The following is a 26,193-nucleotide window of genomic DNA, read 5'->3' on the forward strand; positions in this document are numbered from 1 at the left end:
TGTAACAAAAGAATAATGGACTTGGATATTCATCTTTCCTTTTTTTCTCTTCACTTCTCCCTTCTCCTCTAGGTTTGGTTAAGCTTTGACTCAGAGACAGCTTGTTCACAGACCGCCCACAGTCTGTTAATTGACCATCTGATGCATATTTTACACAAAAATGCTAAATGCTATCTGAACTTGCCAGTTCTAATCTGACTGAATAACTTTTTTACCACAGAATTTACACAGGGAGTATGAGGGAGTAGGAGGTGGTCTGAGTTCAGTTGCAATGGAACTGTGGCACGGTTCACATGAGTGAGACTTCGGTCCACACTTGTTCAGGAAGTAAAATAACTAGCGCATGTGTTTTTGCCGATTTAAGCATGATTGATGACATCATCAACTGCACAGAAACACGTGCACTATGAGTGGCAGGGGAATGTTGTGGGACACTGAAGGGGTGAGCTGATATGTGCCTGAGTGAGCATGCAACATAAGCAGGACTGCAAATGCACTGCTTGCAACACACATCTGCTGAATTACAGCATGCGATAAACAGAGACGCAAACATCGTTCACATGCTGGTGCGCATAATGGCACAGAATTAAGAAAAAACACACAAATATAGCCACCTGCATTGTGTTCTCCATCATGTGCATGTTTGTGAGGATGCAAGTTTATGTCGGAAAAGCACAGGGGTTCGATAGAATCATGGGTGAGTCTGAAACCAGACCTTTGCTGCGGTGGGTGGCAGAAACAATCTCACTCGGATTCGCAGCATACAGTTGAAGTCAGAAGTTTACATACACCTTAGCCAAATACATTTAAACTCAGTTTTTCACAATTCCTAACATTTAATCGTAGAAAACATTCCCTGTCTTAGGTCAGTTAGGATCACTACTTTATTTTAAGAATGTGAAATGTCAGAATAATAGTAGAGAGAATGATTTATTTCAGCTTTTATTTCTTTCATCACATTCCCAGTGGGTAAGAAGTTTACATACATTTTGATAGTATTTGGTAGTATTGCCTTTAAATTGTTTAACTTTGGTCAATCTTTTTGGGTAGCCTTCCCCAAGTTTCTCACAAGAAGTTGTTGGAATTTTGGCCCATTTCTTCAGACAGAACTGGTGTAACTGAGTCAGGCTCGTAGGTCTCCTTGCTCGCACATGCTTTTTCAGATCTGCCCACAAATTTTCTTTCGGATTGAGGTCAGGGCTTTGTGATGGCCACTCCAATACCTTGACTTTTTTGTCCTTAAGCCATTTTGCCACAACTTTGGAGGTATGCTTGTGGTCATTGTCCATTTGGAAGACCCATTTGTGACCGGTCTCTAACTTCCTGGCTGATATATTGAGATGTTGATTCAATATATCCACATCATTTTCCTTCCTCATGATGCCATCTATTTTGTGAAGTGCACCAGTCTCTCCTGCAACAAAGCACCCCCACAACATGATGCTGCCACCCCCATGCTTCACGGTTGGGATGGTGTTCTTCTGCTTGCAAGCCTCACCCTTTTTCCTCCAAACATAACAATGGTCATTATGGCCAAACAGTTCAATTTTTTTCATTAGACCAGAGGACATTTCCCCAAAAAATAAGATCTTTTTACCCATGTGCACTTGCAAACTATAGTCAGGATTTTTTATGCTGGTTTTGGAGCAGTGGTTTCTTCCTTACTGAGCAGCCTTTCATGTTATGTCGATATAGGACTTGTTTTACTGTGGATATAGATACTTGTCTACCTGTTTCCTCCAGCATCTTCGCAAGGTCCATTGCTGTTGTTCTGGGATTTATTTGCACTTGTTGCACCAAACTACGTTCATCTCTAGGAGACAGAATGCATCTCCTTCCGAGCGGTATGATGGCTATGTGGTCCCATGGTGTTTATACTTGCGTACTATTGTTTGTACAGATGAACGTCGTACCTTGAGGCATTTGGAAATTGCTCCCAAGGATGAACTAGACTTGTGGAGGTCCACAATTGTTTTTGATTTTCACATGATGTCAAGCAAAGAGGCACTAAGTTTCACAGGTACACCTCCACTTCAGTACACCTCCTATCAGAAGCTAATTGTCTAATTGTTTAAAGGCTTGACATAATTTTCAGAATTTTCCAAGCTGCTTAAAAGCACAGTTAACTTATTGCATATAAACTTCTGACCCACTGGAATTGTGATATAGTCAATTAAAAGTGAAACAATCTGTCTGTAAAAAAATTATTGGAAAAATTACTCGTGTCATGCACAAAGTAGATTTCCATAACAACTAGTTTGCTAATATTAAATATGTGGATTGGTTAAAAAATGTGTTTTAATGACTTCAAACTAAGTGCATGTAAACTTCTGACATCAACTGTATGTGCCCAGTATGAAAAACAACTGTCAGGTTTCACTGATTTAGTTATTTGTTTCACGTATTACTAGGATTCTTTTATACTTATGACAAGACAGGGTTTGTACTGACCTGAGTTCTGTTTTTTGACAATTAGCCAACAATCCAAGAGCTCCTACTGTTTCATGGTTCCTCTAATGTGCTTGTTTTGGCAGAGCCGTGACATCAGCCGCTCTGGCTGGAAACATAGGAAAACACCATAAGAATGAAAAAAATAGTATAAGCCAACTCTTCATTGTTTAATGAGGGAGGCCCTCAATGATCACAAGGTTGTTGATTGTAATGCATTTATTCAGCGGTATTAGAAAATGGCTATGCCCAGCAGGGCTATGTAAGGAAATGGAGATATCAGCACCACTGAGACCACTGGAGCCAGAAGCACCACCAAACTTTTCAAATATTCCAGTATGATTGAAAGAGCCTAGAAACCAAGCTGTACATGCCTGCCTTTATAGAAATACTACATGTTACATTCAGTGCTACAGGATTTGGCACAGTAAAGCTGATATCTGTGGAAGAAGATGTGGTTAAAACCACAGTAACAGTGGGTTGAGGGAGCTGGCAAGCACCATCTCTGCAGTCCTCTGAAGTATTAGCAAGATGGAGCCAGTGGAGCTGTGCTAAGAGGGAAGACAAGCATTTCAAGCAATCATAAGTACTGAGGGAATCATTATCACTGGGTCTAGAGTACTGTAGAGGTAGGATAAAATTATATAGATATTTCAAAGTATCGTGATATTTTATCTCATGAAATTGTGTCAATAGGCTAACACCAAGAATCATTAAATTTTTCATATTAATGTTCTTGGGATTGACCACTAGACTGCAAGAGTTTTTGTGTATTGAGAAACACACTGCAACCAAGGTACACTATTCTCAAATGTCATTTTTTACTCACACTGACATGCCTGTGCTCTTCACTACTTCTATGGATCTATGATAAAGTAAAGCAGGAAGTTCAGCTCTTGTTGTGCAAAGCACCAAAGTCAGCCTGATCTCATTAACATGATGTGACTGTGGCAAAATTTTTGCAAAATGAAATTACATGGTTCATTACATATCGTGGCTGTTTCGAGGTGAAATGTCAACTGTGTGGCACTAAAGAGAGTTAAATGTGTTCCCAAACAGAGGTTTTTAAGGTTAGTGCTCTATCGAGCTTTAAGTCAAGAAAACCAACTCCCTAACCTAAACCTAACCGATAGTGTTATGAAAGCAAATGTAAGATGAAAAACAAATGAGGTTTATTATGTTAATGCTCTATCAGGTTTTAAATAAACAAAACTGACATCCCTACCCTAAATCATAAACTTAAACCTAACCGATAGTGTCATGAAAGCAAATGTGAGAGGAAAAACAGATGAGGTTTTTTTAGGGTAACGCTCTATAAATTTTTTAAATAAACAAAATTGATATCCCTTCCCTAAACCTTAAATCTAAACCTAGTGTCTTAGGGTGTTTTCACACTTGGTCTATTTCAGGGGTCTGAGCATGGTTCGTGGGATTTTTGGCCCATATGTGAACACTCCAAACGATCTCAGACCCCTTAAAAGAGAAACAAGCCGAGACCAACTCGAGAGGTGGTCTGAGTACTGCTCGCTTGCAGCCTTTGGTTCGGTTCACTAATAATGTGAACAAAAAGCACTCCGGGCTCACTAGATTTTCCCATTTGCGTAATGCCAAACCTGTTTGGCCCTGACAGGTTCCCGTACTCAGAAAATGGCAATTCGAGCACGGGAGAGACGCGAGGAGCTACTTGCTCTGTTTCTATGAATATGACAGCATGAGAAGCATAGTAAAACTATTGTAAACTGCACACAAAACAAACTTTCTTTAGTGTTCTGTGCAAATGAAGATTCGAGGGTTTAACCGGATGCCTTGAAAGCCGCATGAAAGTTAAGAAATTACGACAGGAATATTTATTGTATTCTATTAATGGAAGTAACCTGAGGCTGTCAGTAGATTAAACATAAATTGTGATTTATCTTTTTGTTTGTCATTAATAAGAATAATCTACCATGGTTGCATGTTGGATTTTGTTCTTATGCTGCTTATTAATTTTGAGAGCATTAAACATGTTTATATTATCTTTTAAGTTAGTACGTAGAGATATTTGTACTCTTAACATTAAATATAGCCCTAATAATAATAGTGTAAAAGGTTCTAGGAATAAGAAACGGAGCGGGAAGCGGGATGGCAGTCCAGTAAGTCAAGTTTTAATGGTTTTTCAGTCTAACAAACACAGTCTTTGGCTTTTCAGCTTCACAAGAGAGCACTGGCATTTCAACTTCACGACAGAATATAAACTTTAGCTTCATGACAGAATATACACGTTAGCTTCACAATGGAATATACACTTTAGCTTCACAACTTCAGGTTTCTTTGTCCCTGACTCTCTCTCTCTTCAGTTGTCACTGAAACGAGACACAGGTGTTTAGTGTTAACAGTCACCAGGTGATGGTCCTTACCGTTTCCTCTCTCCCCAGTGACAGACACATGACCACGTCCCGCTCTACATATAATTATAATAAATAAAAAAATTTTTTAAATAGGCTCGGTCCCACAAATGACACAGAGTGTGAATGGAAAAAGGACTGAGACCCCGTAACTGGTAAAGTGGACCAAAAAGAGATCTGAGCCACTTACAAGGTCTTAGACAGTGTGAATGCAAAGAGAACCGGGTCCGTTTTCACTCTGTCCACTTTTTGGTCCACATAAAGGGGTCTTAGTTTGGTTCTTTTAAAGAGTTCTCAAGTGTGAAAACACCCTTAAATGTGAGATGAAAAACGCAATTGCCGAAGCAACTATGTCATTTCATGGTGCTTCTAGTTTCAAGTTTCAAATTTTATTGGTCACATACATAACCGTACACAGTACAACATGTAGTGAAATTTTTGGTACGACTTTTCTCCCCACAGTTTTACAGTTTACGATAAAATTATATATATATATAGATATAGATAGATAGATAGATAAGGAGTAGAAATATAAGTAAAAAAACACAATTAAAAACCACAATAAAATACACAATAAAATAGGAGAAAGAATATATAAAATATACTGTATGTACAAAGTATGCATATGAATATGAAATAGTGCATAACGACAAATGTAGAGGTGGTAGCAACAACAGTTGACTGGCAATATGTACATGCAAGGTAAAGTGCAATTGTGCAGTATGTTGACCTGCAACAGGCTAATGTTATAGAGGTGATGTTGTAGATGTATAATAATGATATATAATAATATGATAATGTAGAGTGTATATTGCTTCAAGTGTGTGGTGTTGTCCTTGGTTCAGGACACGGATGGCCTGTGGAAAGAAGCTCCTTCTCGTTCTCTCTGTTTTTGCCATCAGGGAGCGGAAGCGTTTCTACGACCCTTTCGGCTCACCTGTCAACTCACGTGCTCTGCTGAACTTGGTCTAACAGTTCAGCTACCATGCAAGTTGATCACACTTGAATACGCTTGTAAATGTAGTTATGTAATGCAAATGTTAAAATGTATTGCCTTACAAGGCATGCGCTATACTAAAAGTGTTTTGATATAAGATTGCATTTGTGAGGAACAGAGCAAGAAGTACGTGTTCATGAACTGATGATCAGCCTGATGATTAACTCATGATTTGTGGGAAAGAGAATAAAAGTTTATGTTGTAGTGCCTAGTGTTTATTTCACCAGGAAAACTTATATTATCATTACGTTATCCAGATATCAATATAAAATAACAGATTCCCCCATATTCAAACCACTGACTGGTTAAGAGAAGAGGGGCAATTTTGTTAAAAAAAAAAAAAAAGCAGCACCAAAACAAGCTTCATATCAAAAAAGACCTTCTGCTGGTACACCAAGAACACAGCTCTACAGTAAAACCTCTCATCCTCAATGCATGCAGTGATAAATCCTGACACTTCAGACTTTGGACTGCACAACAGACACACACTTACACATATGAAAGCTATTTCTACAGAGAAACACATGAAGAAAGAAATGCTAGATAAAACGACATGAGATAAATGTGCTGAAATCAGTTGAGAGCTGCTTCCTCCTGGCCCGAACCTCAGATGTCTCCTTGCATATTTATGGATTTAATATGTTAGAGTGTTTTCTGCTCTCCAGATCCCCACCGTCTTTGTTGTATTTGCTCCCACCTTGGCATACGACTCTCTTTGGGTGTGTGAATGCAGTAGCTGTTGCTTTGTGATTTGCCATTGTATTTAAGAACCTCTAAATTCAGCCCTGAGCAATATGTTTAAGTATGTTGAAACCTGCATCTTGTCTCTTCTTATTGTTCACTATTCAGTTTTTCTCCCCTCCAATGCTTTCTTCTTCCAGATTCATCTCACACATATTGTATTGAATCTTTTAGGTTATCACTCGTAATCGAGTGCAGTGTAACTCTTGGTTGAGGCACATGATCAGAAGTGTGTTTTTTGTTCTGTGTCATGGTCAGCATCACATGGAGCTTTTGATTAGCTCCAGGTGTGAATCTTGTGCCCCAATCGGGAAGTGTTCACAGCTGTGGATCCAGCTGGCACTATGTAGGATGACAGAAATAACAGGATTTCATCGAGCCAACAGGAAAAAGCTACAGTCTACAGCAAAGTATCAACAATTGTAGCTTAATTCCCCAGCAGAGATTGTGTACATTCTTAGAATAGAACAACATGCAAAATGAAAAACAACAGAAATGTACTGTTTATTGAATAGTAATTGAAGTTATTTGTCGTCAATTTGAATGAAAGTCCATGTTTTCCAATCCTCGTAGTACAAGTTGTAATACAATTGACAGATGTGAAAGCAATTTTGATATAAATATAGTAGTATTTTCGGACAAAGGTGTCCTAGCTGAGTAAACACAGGTGTAGGTTATCAAATTAACTATATGGGCATGTTCCACTAATGTTTCAAAATCACAAAGTGTCCAAATACTTTTTGGGGCCACTGTACATATAACACTGTATGTATGTTAAAAAATACCTTTACAAAAAATAAAATCTGCAAATTTGCTACAAATTTCCCACTCATTATTTTCACATGCAAATGAGCTTGCGATTCGCCGCAGATGTTTGCCAGAAGTTTGCAGCTCTTCACCAGAAGTGTTGAACCTGCAGCAAATTTTTGGTGACAATGAATAGTTTGCCACAAAGCTCATTTGCCTGAGAAAATAATGAGTTGTGGTGAATTTGCAGGCAAGTTTGCCAGAACTCTTGATTTTTGTAAGGGCAAGAAACTTTCTATTTTTTTTAACTGACATCTTTTCCCTTTCTCCTCTTCCCCTTTAAACTCACAACCTCCTGCTCTCAGCTCCGTATGTAAACTATGTCCGTAAGGACCCTGGAGCTCCCTGCTCTCTGACTGAGGCTCTAGAGTACCTGCAAGTGGATGTCTTGGCAGACTTGTTGGACAAGGACCAGCAGTCATCCAATCAAAAGCAGCCACCCAAGAACAAGCCCCATAATGTCACTGTGGTTGCCATGGAGGGCTGTCACTCCTTTGTTATTTTGGACTGGGCACGCCCATTGAAAGATGACATGGTGTCAGGTGAGTGAGGTGTATAAAAGACCTACTGTATACTGCAATCAACAGAACAGAACAAGTTATAAGGTACAACGGGGCTAAAGGCTCCCTGGGGTAAAAGACTCCTTTGATTTTATTTTCTCCCAAAACACTAAATAGCAACAAAAAATCCCATAGCATTTTCCTAAACACCTGTTTGTCACTATACACTGCAAAACTTTTCCTGATCCATGAGATCATTGCATGTAATGTCTAAAGGTTGATTTTGAGGCAATTTTATCTAATATTAAATCATTTTTAAAATGTTGTAAATATAATGAATATCCTGGAAATTATCACATTTATTTAGAGACATAATACTTATTTCAATCCAATTCTGTTTAAGGTGATTATATAAAAAAAATAAACAACTGTCCAATAAGTGGGTAGTATTTGGCTAGGACACCTAGGTTACACCCCTAGTCTTCTACGATAAGTGCCCTGGGATTTATAATGACCACAGAGAGTCAGGACCTTGGTTTAACGTCTAATCCAAAAGACGGTGCCTTTTTAAATATAATGTCCCCATCAATATACTGGGGTATTAGGATTTGCATAGACTACAGGGTGAGCACTCCTGCTGGCCTTACTAAAAGCTCTTCCAGCAGCAACCTTAGTTTTCCTCAGGAGGTCACCCATCCAGGTACTGACCGGGCTGCAGGTGATATGACTATTATCAGATTAGAATTGACTTTTATGCTCTGTAGCCATACTGCAAACTGCTTACTACACAGGACATACCGTGTATACTGTATTGTGTTATTTTTAAAAGAACTATACAATACAGTGCACAACATACAGCTATTTAAAATTAAGTATGCTGAATTGTTATCAGATGTCCAACTACCTGCCTTGTTTCAGTAAAAATTAAATCAGGGTTTCATTTTAATGTGCACTTTTTTAAACACAAAACTACATCTAACACTGTTCCCAATTTATATATACAGGGAGGCAATTCCCACAGCCGTTGTTAGTGTCATGACGTGATGTTAGGATGTTTAAATGCAGGGAATCCCTGCCAACAGACAACTGACAAAGACCTCATGAAAAATAATGTTCATGATAAATAAAGTCCAGATGCTCATGAATAAATTTTACTAGACATTCCCAAATAACTGCAGTTTTTTAAAAATGTAATAGAAGTTCAGGAGCGAATGCACACTGGGCAGTAGTAGCTGAGCTAGTAAGCTCAGGCTCTTACAAGTTTTTCTGGATGTAATAGGCCTACACTGTATAAAGTGGTAAATTGATAACCTGCAATTACCTCAAGGAGCTATTTATACCTATCTAATCTTTAAAATTAATTTTATTGGTGTAACCTAATGTATTCAGGTTGAAGTAATATTTTTGATTTGAAGCACATTTTTTTAGGTTACCATTTTTTTGTGTCTGTCATTAGGATATCACATGCAGCATATGTGTATACTATGAAATGCATGCCTACTGAATAGAGAATTACTTTCAAATCTGAATAAGTATGGTGCTGACTTATTATTAGTACTAGTATCTATATTTCTAGTAGAAATGTATTTATAATTTATGAAGTTAGACTTTGAGGCCTAAATCCGAATTTCTGATTTGATTTAAGGAGCCATGTTTTGGCACCTTAAGGACTTTAAGTTTTGTCTATTCTTTGTTTTGTTTTTTTAATTACTTATCATGTCATTTCTATACAATCATACCAAACAGCTGAATATTGCAGGTTTACAACTTAAAGTGCTGTCACTTTAAGTTTTTTTTTTTTATAAAAACCACTCGGGAATGGCCCATGCTTTTTTAGCCAGTCAGAAAAATGGCCAATTAAAAACTCTGTCTGCTTGTGAAACATTTTGCATGTTGTGGTTTGATGAGTGAAGGGTGGGGTTTTGGTGAGAGGGTGTGTGATTCAAGTTTGCAAAATGACAGAAGTTAGCAAAACAGAAATCGCTTATAGAGGCCCTATTATGTTATGTAATAGATAGGCTGCATGTGATAGCAGGCTTACTCTCTCATGTTCTTGTAATAATTTATCTTTTTTCCTCCCTACTTCACTCTTTTTCAGTCATCCTCCCTTTATTTTTCATATACTGTAGATCTGTTTCTGCACTGCCTTTCTCTTTTATGTTATATTAAATGATGGAAAATACATGTACATGCTGAACAGTTTATACATCCCACTGTCTTGGCATAAGTTTAACCTTTCCATGACATGAATTTGGAACTTGGATTATATTGAGGTATCCCTGCAAAGGAACATCATCTGTAACCATTTTTTGCTTATACATACACCAGAATGCATCATTTATTTAAGTCTCACATTTAGTGTATTCTTCTCTGTTACTCTGCTCTTTTATAGGCTACATGGTGCACAGTGCATCCTATGATGACGTCCTGAATAACAGGTGGTCAAGCAGACCCTCAAGTGGAACACACCTTCCTGTTGAGAACCTCAAGCCCAATTCCAGGTGCGATCCAGCACATTCTCCTATAGGATGCACATGCACACGGATACAAAAATCTACCAAACTGTTTTCATCATCAAATAATCTAATGTAACTTTAATGTGATTTTAACATGCTGGGATTGAGTGGTGGCTTTGATTGCTTGTTTGTACTTGCACACCTATACACCGATCAGCCACAACAGTAAAACCACTTGTCTAATATTTTGTAGGTCCCCCTCGTACCACCAAAACAGTGCCAACCCGCATCTCAGAATAGCATTCTGAGATGCTATTCTTCTCATCACAATTGTACAGAGCGGTTTTCTGAGTTACTGTAGACTTTGTCAGTTCGAACCAGTCTGGCCATTCTCTGTTGACCTCTCTCATCAACAAATAATTTCTGTCCACAGAACTGCAGCTCACTGGATGTTTTTTGTTTTTGGCACCATTCAAAGTAAATAGAGACTGTTTAGAGACTGTTGTGCGTGAAAATCCCAGGAGATTAGCAGTTACAGAAATACTCAAACCAGCCTTGTCTGGCACCAACAATCATGCCATGGTCCAAATCACTGAGATCACATTTTTTCCCCATTCTGATGGTTGATGTGAACATTAACTTAACATTAACTCCTGACCCATATCTGCATGATTTTATGCACTGCACTGCTGCCACACGATTGGCTGATTAGATAATCGCATGGATGATTGTTGGTGCCAGATGGGCTGGTTTGTGTATTTCTGTAACTGCTGATCTCCTGGGATTTTCACACACAACAGTCTCTAGAATTTACTCAGAATGGTGCCAAAAACAAAAAATTATATAGTGAACAGCAGTTCTGTGGACGGAAACGCCTTGTTGATGAGAGAGGTCAACAGAGAATGGCCAGACTGGTTAAAACTGACAAAGTCTAGTAACTCAGATAACCGCTCTGTACAATTGTTGTGAGAATATCATCTCAGAATGCTATTCTGAGATGCGGGTTGGTGCTGTTTTTGCGGTACGAGGTGGACCTACACAATATTAGGCAGGTGGTTTTAATATTGCGGCTGATCGGTGTACATCTGTAGTCCACAGTGACTGATCAAACTGACTACAAAAAAGTTGTGCTCTTAGATTTTTATGTATAAGCTCAGTTACAAAGTCATCAATGGAAAGAGTGCTCAATAGAGATCTTTTGGGATCACTTCTAAATCATGCTTAATCCAAGAAATTACATGCTAGGAAGCTATGTGTGAGGGTTTCTTGTATGCAAAACCATAAAATCCTGGAAGACTTACATCTCTATGCACATACACGCATCATTTGCAGTTTGTTTAGATGACATACTGTACATTTATATGAATGCATCATTTATCTTTCTATGTCAAGTTGTGCAACATTGTCTTGGAGTAGTTACAGTAAGTGCAATGATGTAAAGTAAATTTTCCCAAAGATCTTTTGCAAAGTCTCAAACTTTCTCTGACATGATAAGTTATCAGATGTGCTTTAATTTGTCAAACATGTAACAGGTTAAGTCATGGGAGCTGTGGGCTATTATATAATTAGTCTTGACTATTTGGTGTCATGAACTTTAGAAGTTCCATATACAGTATAAGAGTAAGATGTATAAATCTACTGGTAAAATTTTAATTTGGCATGTAAAGGACCCGGTTCTAATTCTGACCTAAAATAAACATCATTTTTCAATAATCCAAGCAAAATTGCAACTGAAGTTGCAATTAAAATGAGCTTTGACATTTTGATAATAATGTGTTCTGTGTTGCAACCTGGTCTCATTGTGAAAACGTGACTTTATATACTGTACATTTTTGCAAAACTTGTTATACGTGTCTCCAGATACAATTACATGCAGTTTCCAGGTGAAATGAACACTAGAGGCACTACTACAACTGTGTGTTTTATTCACTTTCACTCAAATCATGACTTTAATGGCTGATAATGACTTTATAAATACTTATTTTTTTCTCTGTTACTCAGACCCTGCTATTTTATGATATCGACACACTTTTATTCAAACACATCTTTTGAAAAACAATACATTTTAATGCTTGTATTACAGACCCAACTGCATATATACACTTATTCCAGAATGAATAGCTTGCACGGTAGCTCACCTGATAGAGCATTGTACTTGAAGGACTGTGGTTCAAGTCCAGCCATGAACTCAAGCTGACACATGACACAACAGAGTCATAGAAGCAGCATGAAGTGAGGTGGTCGCATCAGAGAATGTGATTTTTCATATCGCTTCTGCATTTTAAAACAATAATGTTTAGGTTTAGGTTTTGATTTGGTAAAGATGTCTTTTTAAATGTCTAATTTATATTTTAAAACACTATTGGTTAAGTTCAGGCAAAAGTTTTAGTGAGGTATGTTTTAAAAACATCCATCTAAAATTCACCTTAAAACCTCATCTGAATACAACACCATTTTACTCACTTTTGGCACTCCCAGCTGAACATTTCACTGGAAACCTGCAGCCAAACGTAATATAGGTCAATTTCATTTGCTAGTTCTGTGACACTTCACAATAAGGTTCTGTTTGTTAACATTAGAGAATACATTAGGTATCATGAACTTACAATGAACAATATTTTAAAACATAATTTATTAACTGTGGTTAATGTTAATTTAGAAAAAGGCGGAGGTTACGTGACATCATGCGAGGGTCAGACGTGTAAACGATGAGCTCTGCGCACTTTGCTAGTTTTTAATTATTTTATGTCATAAACCGTTAAGATTTGATACACCCTGCTACATATCTGTTCTTTGAAGTCAACATGGCAAAGAATTCAAAATTCTCAGGCTCTGGAGATATTAAAAGACACTTAGTGCTCAAGCTGTTACCTCAGATAGGCCCGCAACCAGGGACTCGATTTGGACGGTGCGGCGGGAGAAATCCAGCGGCAACTGACAAGCATGTCTGTGATGCTGATGAAAGTTGTTGCTAACTTAGAGGATCTTGCTGTAATACGTTGAACAAATACGGCGATGGAAACAAAATTCTCTGAGTTGGTTACAAGAATCGGGGAAATCGAGAGACGTATAGATTATCTGGAGTCATCGGAGAGGGAATTAGCTGCTAATCTGCTAGCGACCAAGGCAGATTTACAACACGTTTGGGAAAAACTGGAGGATTTGGAGAATCGTAGCTGGCGAAATAACATCCGAATTGCTAAAATTCCTGATCATGAAGAAGGCAGAGATATGGTGAAATTCCTAGACGAGCTCTTCCCGAGTCGGAACGATCGGGTTACATCCGCTACAGAGACGGAGAGTGAACTAACCTCTGTAGCTTCGGCCGTGAGAGCTCTCTCTGCGAGGGCGGTGTTATTTCCCTCTAACCGTGCATAAAAAGTATTTAGCTCATCCGGGAGAGAGGCAGCGGTGTTCACGGTGGAGTTTTTATTCCCTTTAAAGTCTGTGATGATATTAATTTCCTGCCACATGCTTATAGAGTTGGTGGTGTTAAACTGTCCTTCAATCTTGTTCCTGTACTGGCGTTTTGCTGCTCTCATAGATTTTCAGAGGGCATAACTGGCTTGTTTATGCTCCTCCGCATTCCCAGAATTAAAAGCGGAGGGCCGTGCATTAAGTGCCGCGTGAACGTCGCTATTAATCCATGGTTTTTGGTTCAGGTAGATCCGTATTGTTTTGGATGGAACAACATCCTCTATGTACTTTTTGATGAAACACATTACGCTATCAGCGTAAACCTCGATTTCGTCATCAGAGACGGACCGGAACATCTCCCAGTCCATGTGATCAAAACAGTCTTTTAGCATAGAGTCTGAATGGTGCGACCAGTACTGGATCATTCTGAGGGTGGGTGCTTCCTGTTTCAGTTTCTGCCTGTAAGCGGCAGAAGCAGTATGGAAGAGTGGTCCGATTTGCCAAACGGTGGGTGGGGGAGGGATTTGTAGCCATCCCAGAAGGGAGAGTAGCAATGGTCCAAAACCCGGTCCCCTCATGTGTTGAAACTGATGTGTTGGTGGTATTTTGGTGCGATTGATTTGAGATTGGCTTTGTTAAAGTCCCAATGAACATGGCCTCAGGGTGCATGGTTTCCTGCTTGCTTATAATCTCATACAGTTACTTGAGTGCCCAGTCTGTGTCGGCTTGTGGCGGGATGTACACAGCAGTGCTAATGACCGCTGTAAATTCCTTCGGTAGCCAGAATGGTTGACACAGAAGCATGAGAAATTCCAGATCAGGAGAGCAGAAAGACTTGATAGAATGTACGTTCCTCTGATCACACCAGGATTTGTTGATCATAAAACATACACCACCACCTCTGCTTTTACCTGAGAGGTCTTTTGCTGGTTCCTGGGCTCGCGGCGCCACTAAAAGCAGCCGCGCCCCTCTCCAGTGCCTTTCTTCCAGGAAGTGCACGAGGAGCTGACAAAATCGTGGAAGGCATCTTTTACTGCCCGGTCCCGATTTCTCAGTTCCCCCGCCCTCACTACACTCGATGGCGGGGCGGCCAGGGGCTATACGGCAATTCCCCCGGTGGATAAGATGCTCGCGGTGCACCTATGCCCGCAGAGCGCTGCCACCTGGCACGGACGGCCAAAGCTCCCGTCCAAGCCCTGTAGGTTCATGTCGTCCCTGACAGCCAAAGCCTACAGCGCTGCTGGACAAGCCGCCTCTGCCCTGCACGCCATGGCTCTCCTGCAGGTCCACCAAGCCAAGGCGCTAAAAGAACTGCACGAGGGTAGTTCCGCCCCAGAAAACGCTGCTACCTTGTGTGCGGAGATCGCCACCCTCCTACGGTAGAGTGCGACAGAACCTGTCCCTCTGGCCGAGATGAAGAAGGGGTTTTACAGCCCCTACTTCATCATACCAAAAAAAGGCGGTGGGTTGAGGCCAATCTTGGACCTGCGAGTACTGAACTGGGCTTTACACAGACTCCCGTTCAAGATGCTGATGCAAAAACACATTCTAGCAAGCGTCCGGCATCAAGATTAGTTCGCGGCGGTAGACCTGAAGGACGTGTACTTACATGTCTCTATTCTACCTCGACACAGACCCTTCCTGCGGTCTGCATTCGAGGGTCAGGCATATCAGTACAAGGTCCTCCCTTTTGGCCTGACCTTGTCCCCTCGCGTCTTCGCGAAGGTCACAGAGGCAGCTCTTGCCCCGTTAAGGGAAGTGGGCATTCGCATTCTTAACTATCTCGACGATTGGCTAATCCTAGCTCACTCTTGAGACATGTTGTGTGCACACAGCGACTTGGTGCTCTCGCACCTCAGCCGATTAGGGCTTTGGGTCAACTGGGAAAAGAGCAAGCTCCTTCCGGTTCAGAGCATCTCTTTTCTCGGTTTGGAGTTGGACTCATTGACAGCGCGCCTCACGAACGAGCGTGCACAGTCGGTGCTGACCTGTTTGAAGGCTTTCAAACAGAAAACAGCGGTTCCACTGAAACTCTTTCAGAGGCTCCTGGGGCATATGGCATCCTCAGCGGTGGCCACCCCGCTCGGGTTGATGCATATGAGACCACTTCAGCACTGGCTTCATACTCAAGTCCCGAGATGGGCATGGCGCCGCGGGACACTTCGCGTGGCCATCACGCCGGTCTATCACTGTCTCTTCAGCCCTTGGACCGACCTCTCATTTCTACGGACAGGTGTTCCCCTAGAGCAGGTCTTCAGGCGCGTCGTGGTCATGACAGACACCTCCAAAACGGGCTGGGGCACTGTTTGCAATGGGCACAAAGCCGCCAGCTTAAGGACGGGCCCGCGGCTGCGTTGGCACATCAACTGCCTCAAGTTGTTGGCAATTCTGCTCGCCCTGCGGAGGTTCCGGCCGTTGATCCAGGGCAAGCACGTTAGTTTGGATAGACAACACAGCAACAGTAGCATATGTCAACTGCCAAGACGGTCTGCGCTCTCGTTGTATTTCACAACTCGCCCGCCGTCTCCTCCTCTGGAGTCAGCAGCACTTCAAGTCGCTGCGAGCCACTCACATCCCGGGCGACCTCAACACTGCAGCAGACGCACTGTCATGGCAGGTTACCCTCAGGGGAGAGTGGAGACTCCACCCTCAGGTGGTCCAGCTGATTTGGAGTCGATTCGGACAGGCACAGGTAGACCTGTTCGCCCCCCAAGAATCCTCCCCTGCCCGCTCTGGTACGCCCTGACCGAGGCACATGATCACTCAGGCTATGGCCCCCTCTATGAGGCGCCTGTATGCCTTTAAGTGGCGTCTGTTTGCTAAGTGCTGTTCTTCCCGACGGGAGGACCCACAGAGATGCGCAGTCGGATCGGTGCTTTCCTTCCTGCAGGAGAGGTTGTAAGGGCGACTGTCCCCTTCCACCTTGAAGGTGCACGTTGCTGCTATAGCAGCACACCACGACACAGTGGACGGTAAGTCCTTAGGGAAGCACGACCTGATCATCTGGTTCCTAGAGAGCACCTCTCTATAGTTCTTCAGGGTCTACAGAGAGCCCCCTTTGAGCCTTTGCAGTCAGCTAAGCTTAAGGCACTCTCCTTGAAGACTGCCCTCCTGACTGCACTCACTTCCTTCAAGAGTGTAGGAGACCTGCAAGCGTTCTCTGTCAGAGAAACATGCCTGGTTTTCGGTCCGGGCTACTCTCACGTGATCTTGAGACCCCGACCCCGACCGGGCTATGTGCCCAAGGTTCCCACGACCCCTTTTAGGGACCAGGTGGTGAACCTGCAAGCGCTGCCCCAGGAGGAGGCAGACCCAGCCCTGTCGTTGCTGTGTCTGGTGCATGCTTTACGCATCTATTTGGATTGCACACAGAGCTTTAGGATCTCTGAGCAGCTCTTTGTCTGATTTGGTGCACAGCGGAAAGGAAGTGCTGTCTCCAAGCAGAGGCTGGCATAGCTATGGCATATCACGCCCAGGACGTGCTGCCCCAGGTAGGGCTACGAGCCTATTCTACCAGGGGTGTAGCGGCCTCCTGGGCCCTAGCCAGGGGTGCCTCTCTAACAGACATTTGCAGAGCAGCGGGCTGGGCAACACCCAACACCTTTGCAAGGTTCTACAACCTCTGGGTGGAACCGGTTTCCACCCAGAGGTTGTTATCCCCCCTTAAATATCCCCCCTCTCTTTGGGCGAGGTTTGATCTCCGTAGTGTCCTCCCCTTGGGAGGGACACCCCCCGACTAGACTTGGTGGCCCAGTCAGATAATCCCCCTTGTTTTTTAGGGAGTGGAAAAAAAGAAGGGGAAAAGAGGCCACAACTGGGTTAGCCTGTCTCTATCTTTTGGGTAGTCGACTTGTCCCCAAAGGGCCGTTCGACACTCATAACTATGTTGGGGGAGGTTACGTGTCGGCCTGGTGTGCTGGCTATGAGGCACACAGTTGTCTGCCCATCACACACCGCCAGTTCACGTAACACAGTTCAGCCAGTTGCGGCGTTTTGTATAGGAACCCCTAGTGTCACTACATCGACACAACGTCGAGTGAGTGACAGATAGGGAATGTCCTGGTTACTTGCGTAACCTCCGTTCCCTGATGGAGGGAACGAGACGTTGTGTCCCTCCTGCCACAACGCTGAACTACCCGCTGAAATGGCCGGACCTTGTCTCGGCTCCTCAGCATAAAACCTGAATGAGTGGTTGCATACCAGCTCCTTTTATACCCGTATGTCCGGGGGAGTGGCATGCAAATTAAACTCGCCAATTTTCATTGGCCTTTTATCAAAGATCAGAGGTGTCTCGGGCTTCCAAGAGTGACCCCTAGTGTCACTACATCAACACAACGTCTCGTTCCCTCCATCAGGGAATGGAGGTTACGCAAGTAACCAGGACGATTACTATGTGCTGTGCTAAGTGCTAATATTGCTCATTATAAGTTCATGTTAACTAATGTAGTAAACAAATGTTAGTGAATGCAACCTTATTCAAAAGTGTTACCGTGTGTTGTTTTGTGTTACACGGGTAGTTGATAAAACATTTTTTTTAGTTTAAAGCAAACGACCTTCGGAAGGTGCAACTCAATTTGACTGACCAAATTTAGACATCTTATTATGTGATGTCTGCCATAGCATTTTATACAAACACTTTTTACCTACAATTATCGAAAACGCAATTATTTCTTTTGGAAGTTGCATTCAAAATCCACATGGCTCAAAAATCGGCATCTGCATGGGCATGGTGCTTCTGGCTTTGACCATGCAAAATTATATTACTGAAGAATTATTCAACTGTGTAAAAGGTTTGTCTTTGCTCCCTTTCTAGTTATTTCTCCTTCTGTCACCTTCTAAAAATTACAGAGGCACCAGCAAGTTTGCTTTTCATTTACTAAGGAATAAGATCGCTTTCACAAGAGCTTTAGAAACTGCTATTTCACGCTGTGGAAACTGGCTCATGTGGAACATGTGTTCGAAAAAAGGGACTCAGTAGGCTCATCTGAGCCTGCCAGCCTTTGATCCAGACAGAAATACTGTTGACCACTGCTCTCATGAACCACTATAAAACGTTGCTTACCAAGACAACCCCTACCAACAAATCTTTGCCATAGTAGATAAGTATTTATGGGCTGTCTAGACTTTTCCAATAGATGTGGAGTATCCTCTGCCTATCAAACCGACCAGGGTTGTCTTTCTTCAATAGGCAGCATTCCCTCTTAGGTGCTTTACGGCACATATGCGTGCATAAACACATGCAGATGTGTGCAACGGTCCATGTTTGATTGACATTTGTTGTGTTCGCTTTCCTAGAAAGGCAGAAGCACTCCATTACTTTTAAAAAACACTTGAATGCATATGCACTCATTAGAGATGTCAGATTTTGGTTAGTTCATAAGAGTGGAATGTGAGGATGAAGTTATTTTCATTGTCTTCTGGAATTCATTTAGAAGACTCTGTTATTATAGACTCTGCTGAGCACAGTGACTGACATTTAATAATTCACACATAAAGTGCTAATGACATTTTATGAATAATTTTTTATCTCTTTCAGGTATCTTTAGATCTTGGCTAGGTAAAAAGTCTTCCCCTTTTCTGATAAATATGGGGAACAGTTCCTTGTAAGTCAAAGCAACAATAACAAACCACTTGAATGCCATGTCAAGACTGAAACTTTCATCCATTTCACAATTTTGTGGAAAAGAATTATGATCAACAGGACAAGGAAAACAACACACACATAAACATAAGCAAACTTGCACACACACACACACACACACACACACATACCCAACCTCCCTCTGCTGGTAATTTTTTCTTTATTTTGGTCAGAGTTTCCACGTGGCTGTGCTAATTTGATCCAGCAGTGCTGAATTTATGTCATTAAATGGGTCCTAAGTTAAACCAAGTGAAGTGTGAGCTTACTGAACAGTCTCTCAGTGGGGAAACAGAAGGCTGCGATCAATCACTTAGTAATTACTTAACCCTTTGAACTTTATCAGAGTTCTCTTTTTAATTTCTTAACTTGTCTAATTTATTCTCTGAGGCAAAGTACATGTCAGAGTCAAATTTAAGTGGCTGCAGTAGGGTATTGGTCTCAGCGAGGTTTTGTCCGATTGAAAATTCCTTTTTGATGCGTTATGCTCATGCTCACGCTCTCTGACACGCAACCTCTTCTAGTCATTACTCTTTTTTAGCCTTTTCTTTTCACCAGAGGGTGACTGTACCATCTTGCAACTCTGTGTCCTTTTACTCCCTTTTTCTTTCTTTTCCTTTCCTTTTCCTTCCATTTTCCTTTTCCTTTCCTTCCTTTCCTTTCCTTTACTTTACTTCTCCTTTTCCTTTTTCTTTCCCTTTCCCATTCCGCTTCCCCTTCTCCTTTTCCGTTTCATTTCCTTTTCCTTTCCTTTCCTTTCCTTTCATTTCCTTTCCTCTACTTTCCATTCCTTTCCTTTCCATTTCCATTTAATTTTCCTTTTCTCTTTCCTTTCCTTTCCTTTCCTTTTCCCTTTCATTTTCCTTTCTTTTTCTTTACTTCTCTTTTTCCTTTTCCTTCCCCATTCCCCTTTTCCTTTTCCTTTCCTTTCTTTTCCCTTTCCCTTTCATTTCCTTTCCCTTTCCTATTCTCTCCTTTCCTTTTCCATTTAATTTTCCTTTCCTTTCTTTCCTTTTTTCCTTTCATTTCCTTTCCCTTCACTTCCCTTTCCCTTTACTTTACTTTAATGTTCCCTACTGTAATATTTAGTCATAAAATCCTAACTTGAATTAACTATTATATAATTAAAATAATAGATTTTATACTTCTATGTTTTCACTTTTTGTGTCTAGGTATTACTTCAAAGTTCAAGCAAAAAACATCTTTGGTTTGGGGCCACTTAGTGAAACTTTAACGTATGTCACAGAGTCAGGTGAGTCTTCTTTTATTTGAACCCTCATTAAGGTTGGATTTGCAAAAATCTCATACCTCAAATTGTAAATGTTTTTTTTTTTTTGTTTTTTTTATATATATATATATATATATATATATATATATATATATAGATGACCCTCTTCTCATAGAGAGACCCCCAGGTATGAGATTTTTTTTCCATTTAAAAATGAATATTTGTATAGTGCTTTTCACAATACACATTGTTTCATAGCAGCTTTACAGAAAATCATACTGTAATGTCTGTAATTTTTTCATACATAGTTACTTAATACTTAGACAAATTGCATGACATGCAATGTTCCTGTATGTCTAGAGCCCCTTACAAAGTAACATCTAAAAAGTTCCATCTGCATTTCCAACATGTGATGCTAATATATTGGTTTTCAGTTTTCCTAACTAGCTAAACTCGCAAGACTGCCCTTGGTCAACAAGCTTCATAAGAAACATACTGATTGCCCTGCTTTTCCAGCTTGGTTTAGCAAGTGAGCAGCATGGCTTTGCTTGTCCTCCAGCTTGACTAGCAACAAATCAGCACTAACCATCAAAAACCAGCCTCGACTAGCATGAAAATTCATGTTGGTCTAAGATAGTCTTTTTTTTTTTTAGCAGAATAATGGTTCTGATATTTACCTACTGAATTGCCAGTTATTGTAATCAAAATGCATTTTTAAACCTCATTGACTTTCATCCCCTCTTTAGGTGGGGAGCCTATCTGGATCCCATTCTCATTTAGGTATAACCCTGCCCACAGTTCCTGTAAAGGAAGTCAGTTTGTCAAGCGCACCTGGTATAGAAAGTTTGTAGGTGTTGTCCTCTGCAACTCATTGCGCTATAAGATCTTCATGGGAGATGGACTGAGAGGTATTGACCCTTCTCTTTATATTGAGTGATACTATTTATCCCTATCAGTGCTATTTGTTTATTGCCTCCATCAAAATGCAGTTACAACTTCAAATCTAATGCAGTTATTCCACTGTGTATGTAATCTGGAGCAACCTATTTTTGAAGTGCTGGTGTTAAGCCTTGGGAAGTTTCCATCCAAACCACAGTTTCCCTTAGCTAAATACAATGCACTGTCTGTGGTTTGGGTCCTGGGGAATAGTCAAGCTAGAACTGTTTTCCACCATTTCAGAAACATTCTTCAGCATTGCTGATTCATTTGGCCATGGAGAGGACCACTGCCAGTTTGTGGACTCCCATCTAGATGGAAGGACAGGACCACACAATCTCTCCCTCCACCTATCCACAGCTCAAGGTACTGCAATGATTTGCGAATGTGATACTGCCACGATTTGATACTTGCTAGTTGGTTGCAGGTGGTATTAGAAGGCAGGACATTTTCATTCTAGAGAACATTTGATTGGGCAAAAATCTGTGTAGTGGAAGATGAGCCATTGGCTACATTTATGTGGACACCAGAAAGCGGCTTATTGCAAGAAAGCAGGTTACTGTGAGAAAAGAGCTTTTCTGTTTACATATACTGTATAAGCGGCATACTATTTACTCAGGTATACATGCGGCTCAGTCAGTAAACAGCTTTCTCCACAGCAACATAATTTTCCTGTGACACTTGTGTAAATAACAAACATGGGATACGATGCTATTTTATTCTCTGTTGCTTCGCTGTAATGTACCAGCGCATGTATGCAGACGTGAGGGACAGTCAGTATTTTACATTGGTGTGTGTAAATGGGTATAGTTTATAGTGTATGTTATTTTCTCACTGTGCTCCCAGAAATGTTGAATTCTTTCTGCTGTGTTGACTTGTTGTTGGTCTCCATCCTATGACGTTTGTTATCCCGGTCTGTTCCATGCAATGCACTCTTCAAACACCTATGAGAACACCGCTTATGCGTTTAAATGGCCACAATAGGCCACATTTTCTGAGAGAAACCTAGGTTTGTTAAACCGCTTTCTTTTAATCCCTTAAACGGCGTAAGGAAATCAGCATTCTTGTTTAAATGACGTTGCAGAACAGTGCTTTCTGCTTAAACCCTGGAATAAACCATTTTCTTAAGTGCATGCAAACGTGGTCATTGTACATTTTAAATGTGTATATCTGCTAAAGGTTAATTTAGTCAAATTGTAACACTATAATGATGGCTTCAAAGCTAGACATGGACTAAAAGCCACAGAACTCCAGTTATGATTACATGACATCAAGGTCTAAAGAGTGTAAAGTGAAGGTGTAAATATGCCCACCTGAGCTTTAATTTATGAGCAAGTTGGCAAAAAAAAAAAAAAAAAAATGTCAGAAAGTATAGTTTCTTCTAGATTTGGATAGAACATTTTGTCTTTCCAGTTTTCACATGCAATCAAAATTTGCCAATTGCCCCTTTTTTCAAATTGAGACCACGGTGTAACTTGCACATTCATTAAATTCTCTTCCCCTTCATAATTTAAAGTGGATGTCAACTATTATTTTGACAGATACTGTAAACAAAAGGCGCTAAGTGGAAGAAAACTGGGTTGGACACCTTTAAAAAGCAAGATATACATTTTGGCATTCAATCATTGTAACAAAATGTATTTTTGTGTATTTCAGGTTATTATCGTTCAGATAGACAACAGCCAGTGAATTTTGGTGCTATCGGCAGGCGCACACCAAATCCTTTCGTGGGCTGGTATGAGTGTGGAGTTCCAATCCCCGGGAAGTGGTAACGAGGAAAATCCAAAAGGACATTTCCACAGGCAATATGTTCTTCCCTTTATTTATCAGCCATTCAAAGAGGTGAACTATTGCTCACCATGGCAACAAAACCTAAATCATATAACAACTGCTTCTGATGGAAGGAATATAGTACTTTGAATAACACTAATTTTTACATATTCGAAATCAAGCACTTTTTTTTTTAAATCAGTCTGTATATGAGGATATTGCAGCATGTGTATTGAGTTTAATAACAGTGGTTTCTTATTTTATTTCATGTGTTCAGTGATCTAATTGTTTCAGATTCAATTCCACCTGGAACCTTACAGTAACTTCAAAGAAACACTAGTAGGCTACTTAAAATATCAAAGCACAAAATCAAATGACAAAAAAATGTGTGAATCGCTGATTCGCAAATGATGTAACAAATTTTCTGTGAGTGATGTGTGTTGTTTTTATAACTTTTTTTTTTTTTTCTTACCAAAGGTTGGTATGGAAGTATTGCCCATATTAGGCAATATAAAATATGTTTTATTTTGCTCAGGAATGGTTAAAAATTGAATAAAGGTGCTATAGAGAAAATCAAACTTTTACCTCTTCCTCTGCTATTAAAACTGGTTCTACAGACATTTTTTCAAAGTTTATTGCTGTTTAAACTTCATTTTCATGTAGGTTGAGCCAGGACTGTGATATTATCATATAATATATCATATCATATCATATCTCATATATCATATAAACGTTAGAGCTGTCAATCTATCTGTCAATTTTTAATCAGCAGGGAGTGAAGCCAAACTGGAGCCTGAGGTTAAAGAGAGCCCATGATGGCTGACCGAAAGAGAACCTTGAAAACGACCGCGGGCCCAGTGGGCAATGAAAACAACTAAGGGGGAAAGGGGGAACACCCCGCCCCCGTTAGGCGAATATATTGTTCATTTCCATAATATTGAACATTTGCCTACAGCCTACAGCCATTCATTTAGCAATTGCATTTGTCAGTCTGTCCGAGAGAGATTTATTATAGGGCTTTTCTAAGGACTCGTCAATGTACATATGCATCAGACAGATATTTTTGGAGCGTCTCACTTTGGTTGAGTTGTGTCATAAACACAACATTTTTAGGTTGCTGTATCAAGTTAAAAGTAGCTTGAAACTTAGAAAAACACGTCTCGAAATTCCTGTGTTCAGAATTGTGCTCTGTCCAGCTGTGTTTCAATGAAAGAATGTGTTCTAGTCTTGTGCTGTCAAACAAGACTGTGGGTGGTTTGTATGTACTGCTGTGCATTGCCTATACAGTTGCAGTTCCGCTTACTGCTCCCTGCTGAAAACAGGTTGTACTTTAAGCTTGAATTTCCTTAATACGGCCCATATACGATTAATTGTGTAATTTTTTTTACACTTTATTTTTTATATAATTAATCGCACCGAAGTAACACTTTGAATCAACAGCCCTAATTATATTATACCATGGTCTGTTCTAATACTCGATTCTTATTGGCTGGAATGCGTGCATTTCAAACCGTTGAATGCAAAGGTAGTTCCAATCAGTTTGAATCACCGTTTGATATCAATGCACTGTTTGTAACCATAGCAACATAACATTACAGAGCAAGCAGAGTGAATTATTGCAACTGAAAACATTTTCTAACCACTTTCATCAGCATAGCTAATATAATGGAATACAGTTTGTTTTGCACAGAGGGTGAGAGAATGAAATCAGGGCCTATTAAATGTGTCCTGCAAATCGATGCAAGACGATTTATACTGTAATGTGTTGTTTATGTTAAGTTGCTGTGCTGAAGTGCCACCTATAGCCACTAGATGCCCCCCTGCGATCACACATCTCTGACTCAAACGCTGAAGGAGAAGTGCTGTTTGTTTGCAAAATGCAGGCAGCATTTTGCGGTGAAGTGCTACCATGCAAGGACAAATTGTGATTTCATTTATTCAGTCAATCGTGCAGCCTTGATGGATACCATACCAATGTCTCAGAGGTCAAAATCTGCAGGTTCCAGAATGTTTTGAATGGTTTTCCGCTTATTATACAGTAAGTGCTACTTTTACTGTCACTGTTTGTAATGTCGGTTTTTCCACATTAATGTGAAAATGACAATTAATAAAAATTAAATAATACATGTTCTCTGGAGTGCCAACCCCTCTACATTCTGTGGATATTACTATTTCTGTATCGTGCATTTATTTGACCAAGTGTGTGGTCGCTTCGCATTGGGTGGATCTTCGCCTCCACGTCGTGCATTTAATGCACACCTAGCCATGGATTATCCCTTACTTATATTATATTATTAATCAGTATTAATGCTAATCACTTTTGTGCCATTTCTGAAGACTCACATTGCTACAAAATCTTTATAAATACATTATACTTTTCACACACACACACACACACACACACACACAAAAAAAGTATAAAAAGGGAAGAATTATAGTCAATGTATTAATACATCTATGATGGAAATATGTCTATATTTCCATCAACTCTGCTAATGCTGAATGCACATAGTGAAGAATGGTTGGATTCTTTCCGATTGAAATGTATGTGTTTGTGGTTATGCAGCTGTTGTGGGTTTTCCACATTATAATAGGTGGTTATAACTGATCCTTCTCATCTAAATCTTTTTATCCATTTCGGATGAGGTGCTTTAGTATAACCCTTTATTATGACATATTTAAAAGGCTATAATTTTAAAATGACAAAATCTTAGACGGCAGTCCTTCCTCCTACACATTATGCAATAAATATTATAGTTTATATCCCTTTTTTACATTAATCAATTTGATTATTCCCATCATTTGTCTAAGAAGGCAGAACGCTTTCCCCACTGTTTCAAATAATCAAATGATGATTCTGGCATGTCAATT

General features: G+C 40.4%; 1 protein-coding gene across 2 annotated transcripts in view; it reads left to right on the plus strand.

The window, feature by feature from the left end:
- The window catches only part of LOC127415629 (fibronectin type III domain-containing protein 1-like), a 66,308-nt gene extending 40,849 nt beyond the window's left edge, over positions 1–25,459 (plus strand). For both annotated transcript variants that reach the window (XM_051654391.1, XM_051654392.1), the window contains 7 exons: positions 7,683–7,919; positions 10,270–10,378; positions 20,561–20,640; positions 20,774–20,803; positions 21,363–21,524; positions 21,796–21,918; positions 23,209–25,459. In XM_051654391.1, the coding sequence (XP_051510351.1) occupies positions 7,683–7,919; positions 10,270–10,378; positions 20,561–20,640; positions 20,774–20,803; positions 21,363–21,524; positions 21,796–21,918; positions 23,209–23,324 (857 nt within the window). In that variant the 3' untranslated portion in view covers positions 23,325–25,459. The remainder of the gene's footprint in view (positions 1–7,682; positions 7,920–10,269; positions 10,379–20,560; positions 20,641–20,773; positions 20,804–21,362; positions 21,525–21,795; positions 21,919–23,208) is intronic.
- The last annotated feature ends 734 nt before the right edge of the window (positions 25,460–26,193 follow it).

The sequence above is a fragment of the Myxocyprinus asiaticus genome, chromosome 25 (genome assembly GCF_019703515.2).
Source record: "Myxocyprinus asiaticus isolate MX2 ecotype Aquarium Trade chromosome 25, UBuf_Myxa_2, whole genome shotgun sequence".
Lineage (NCBI taxonomy): Eukaryota > Metazoa > Chordata > Actinopteri > Cypriniformes > Catostomidae > Myxocyprinus > Myxocyprinus asiaticus.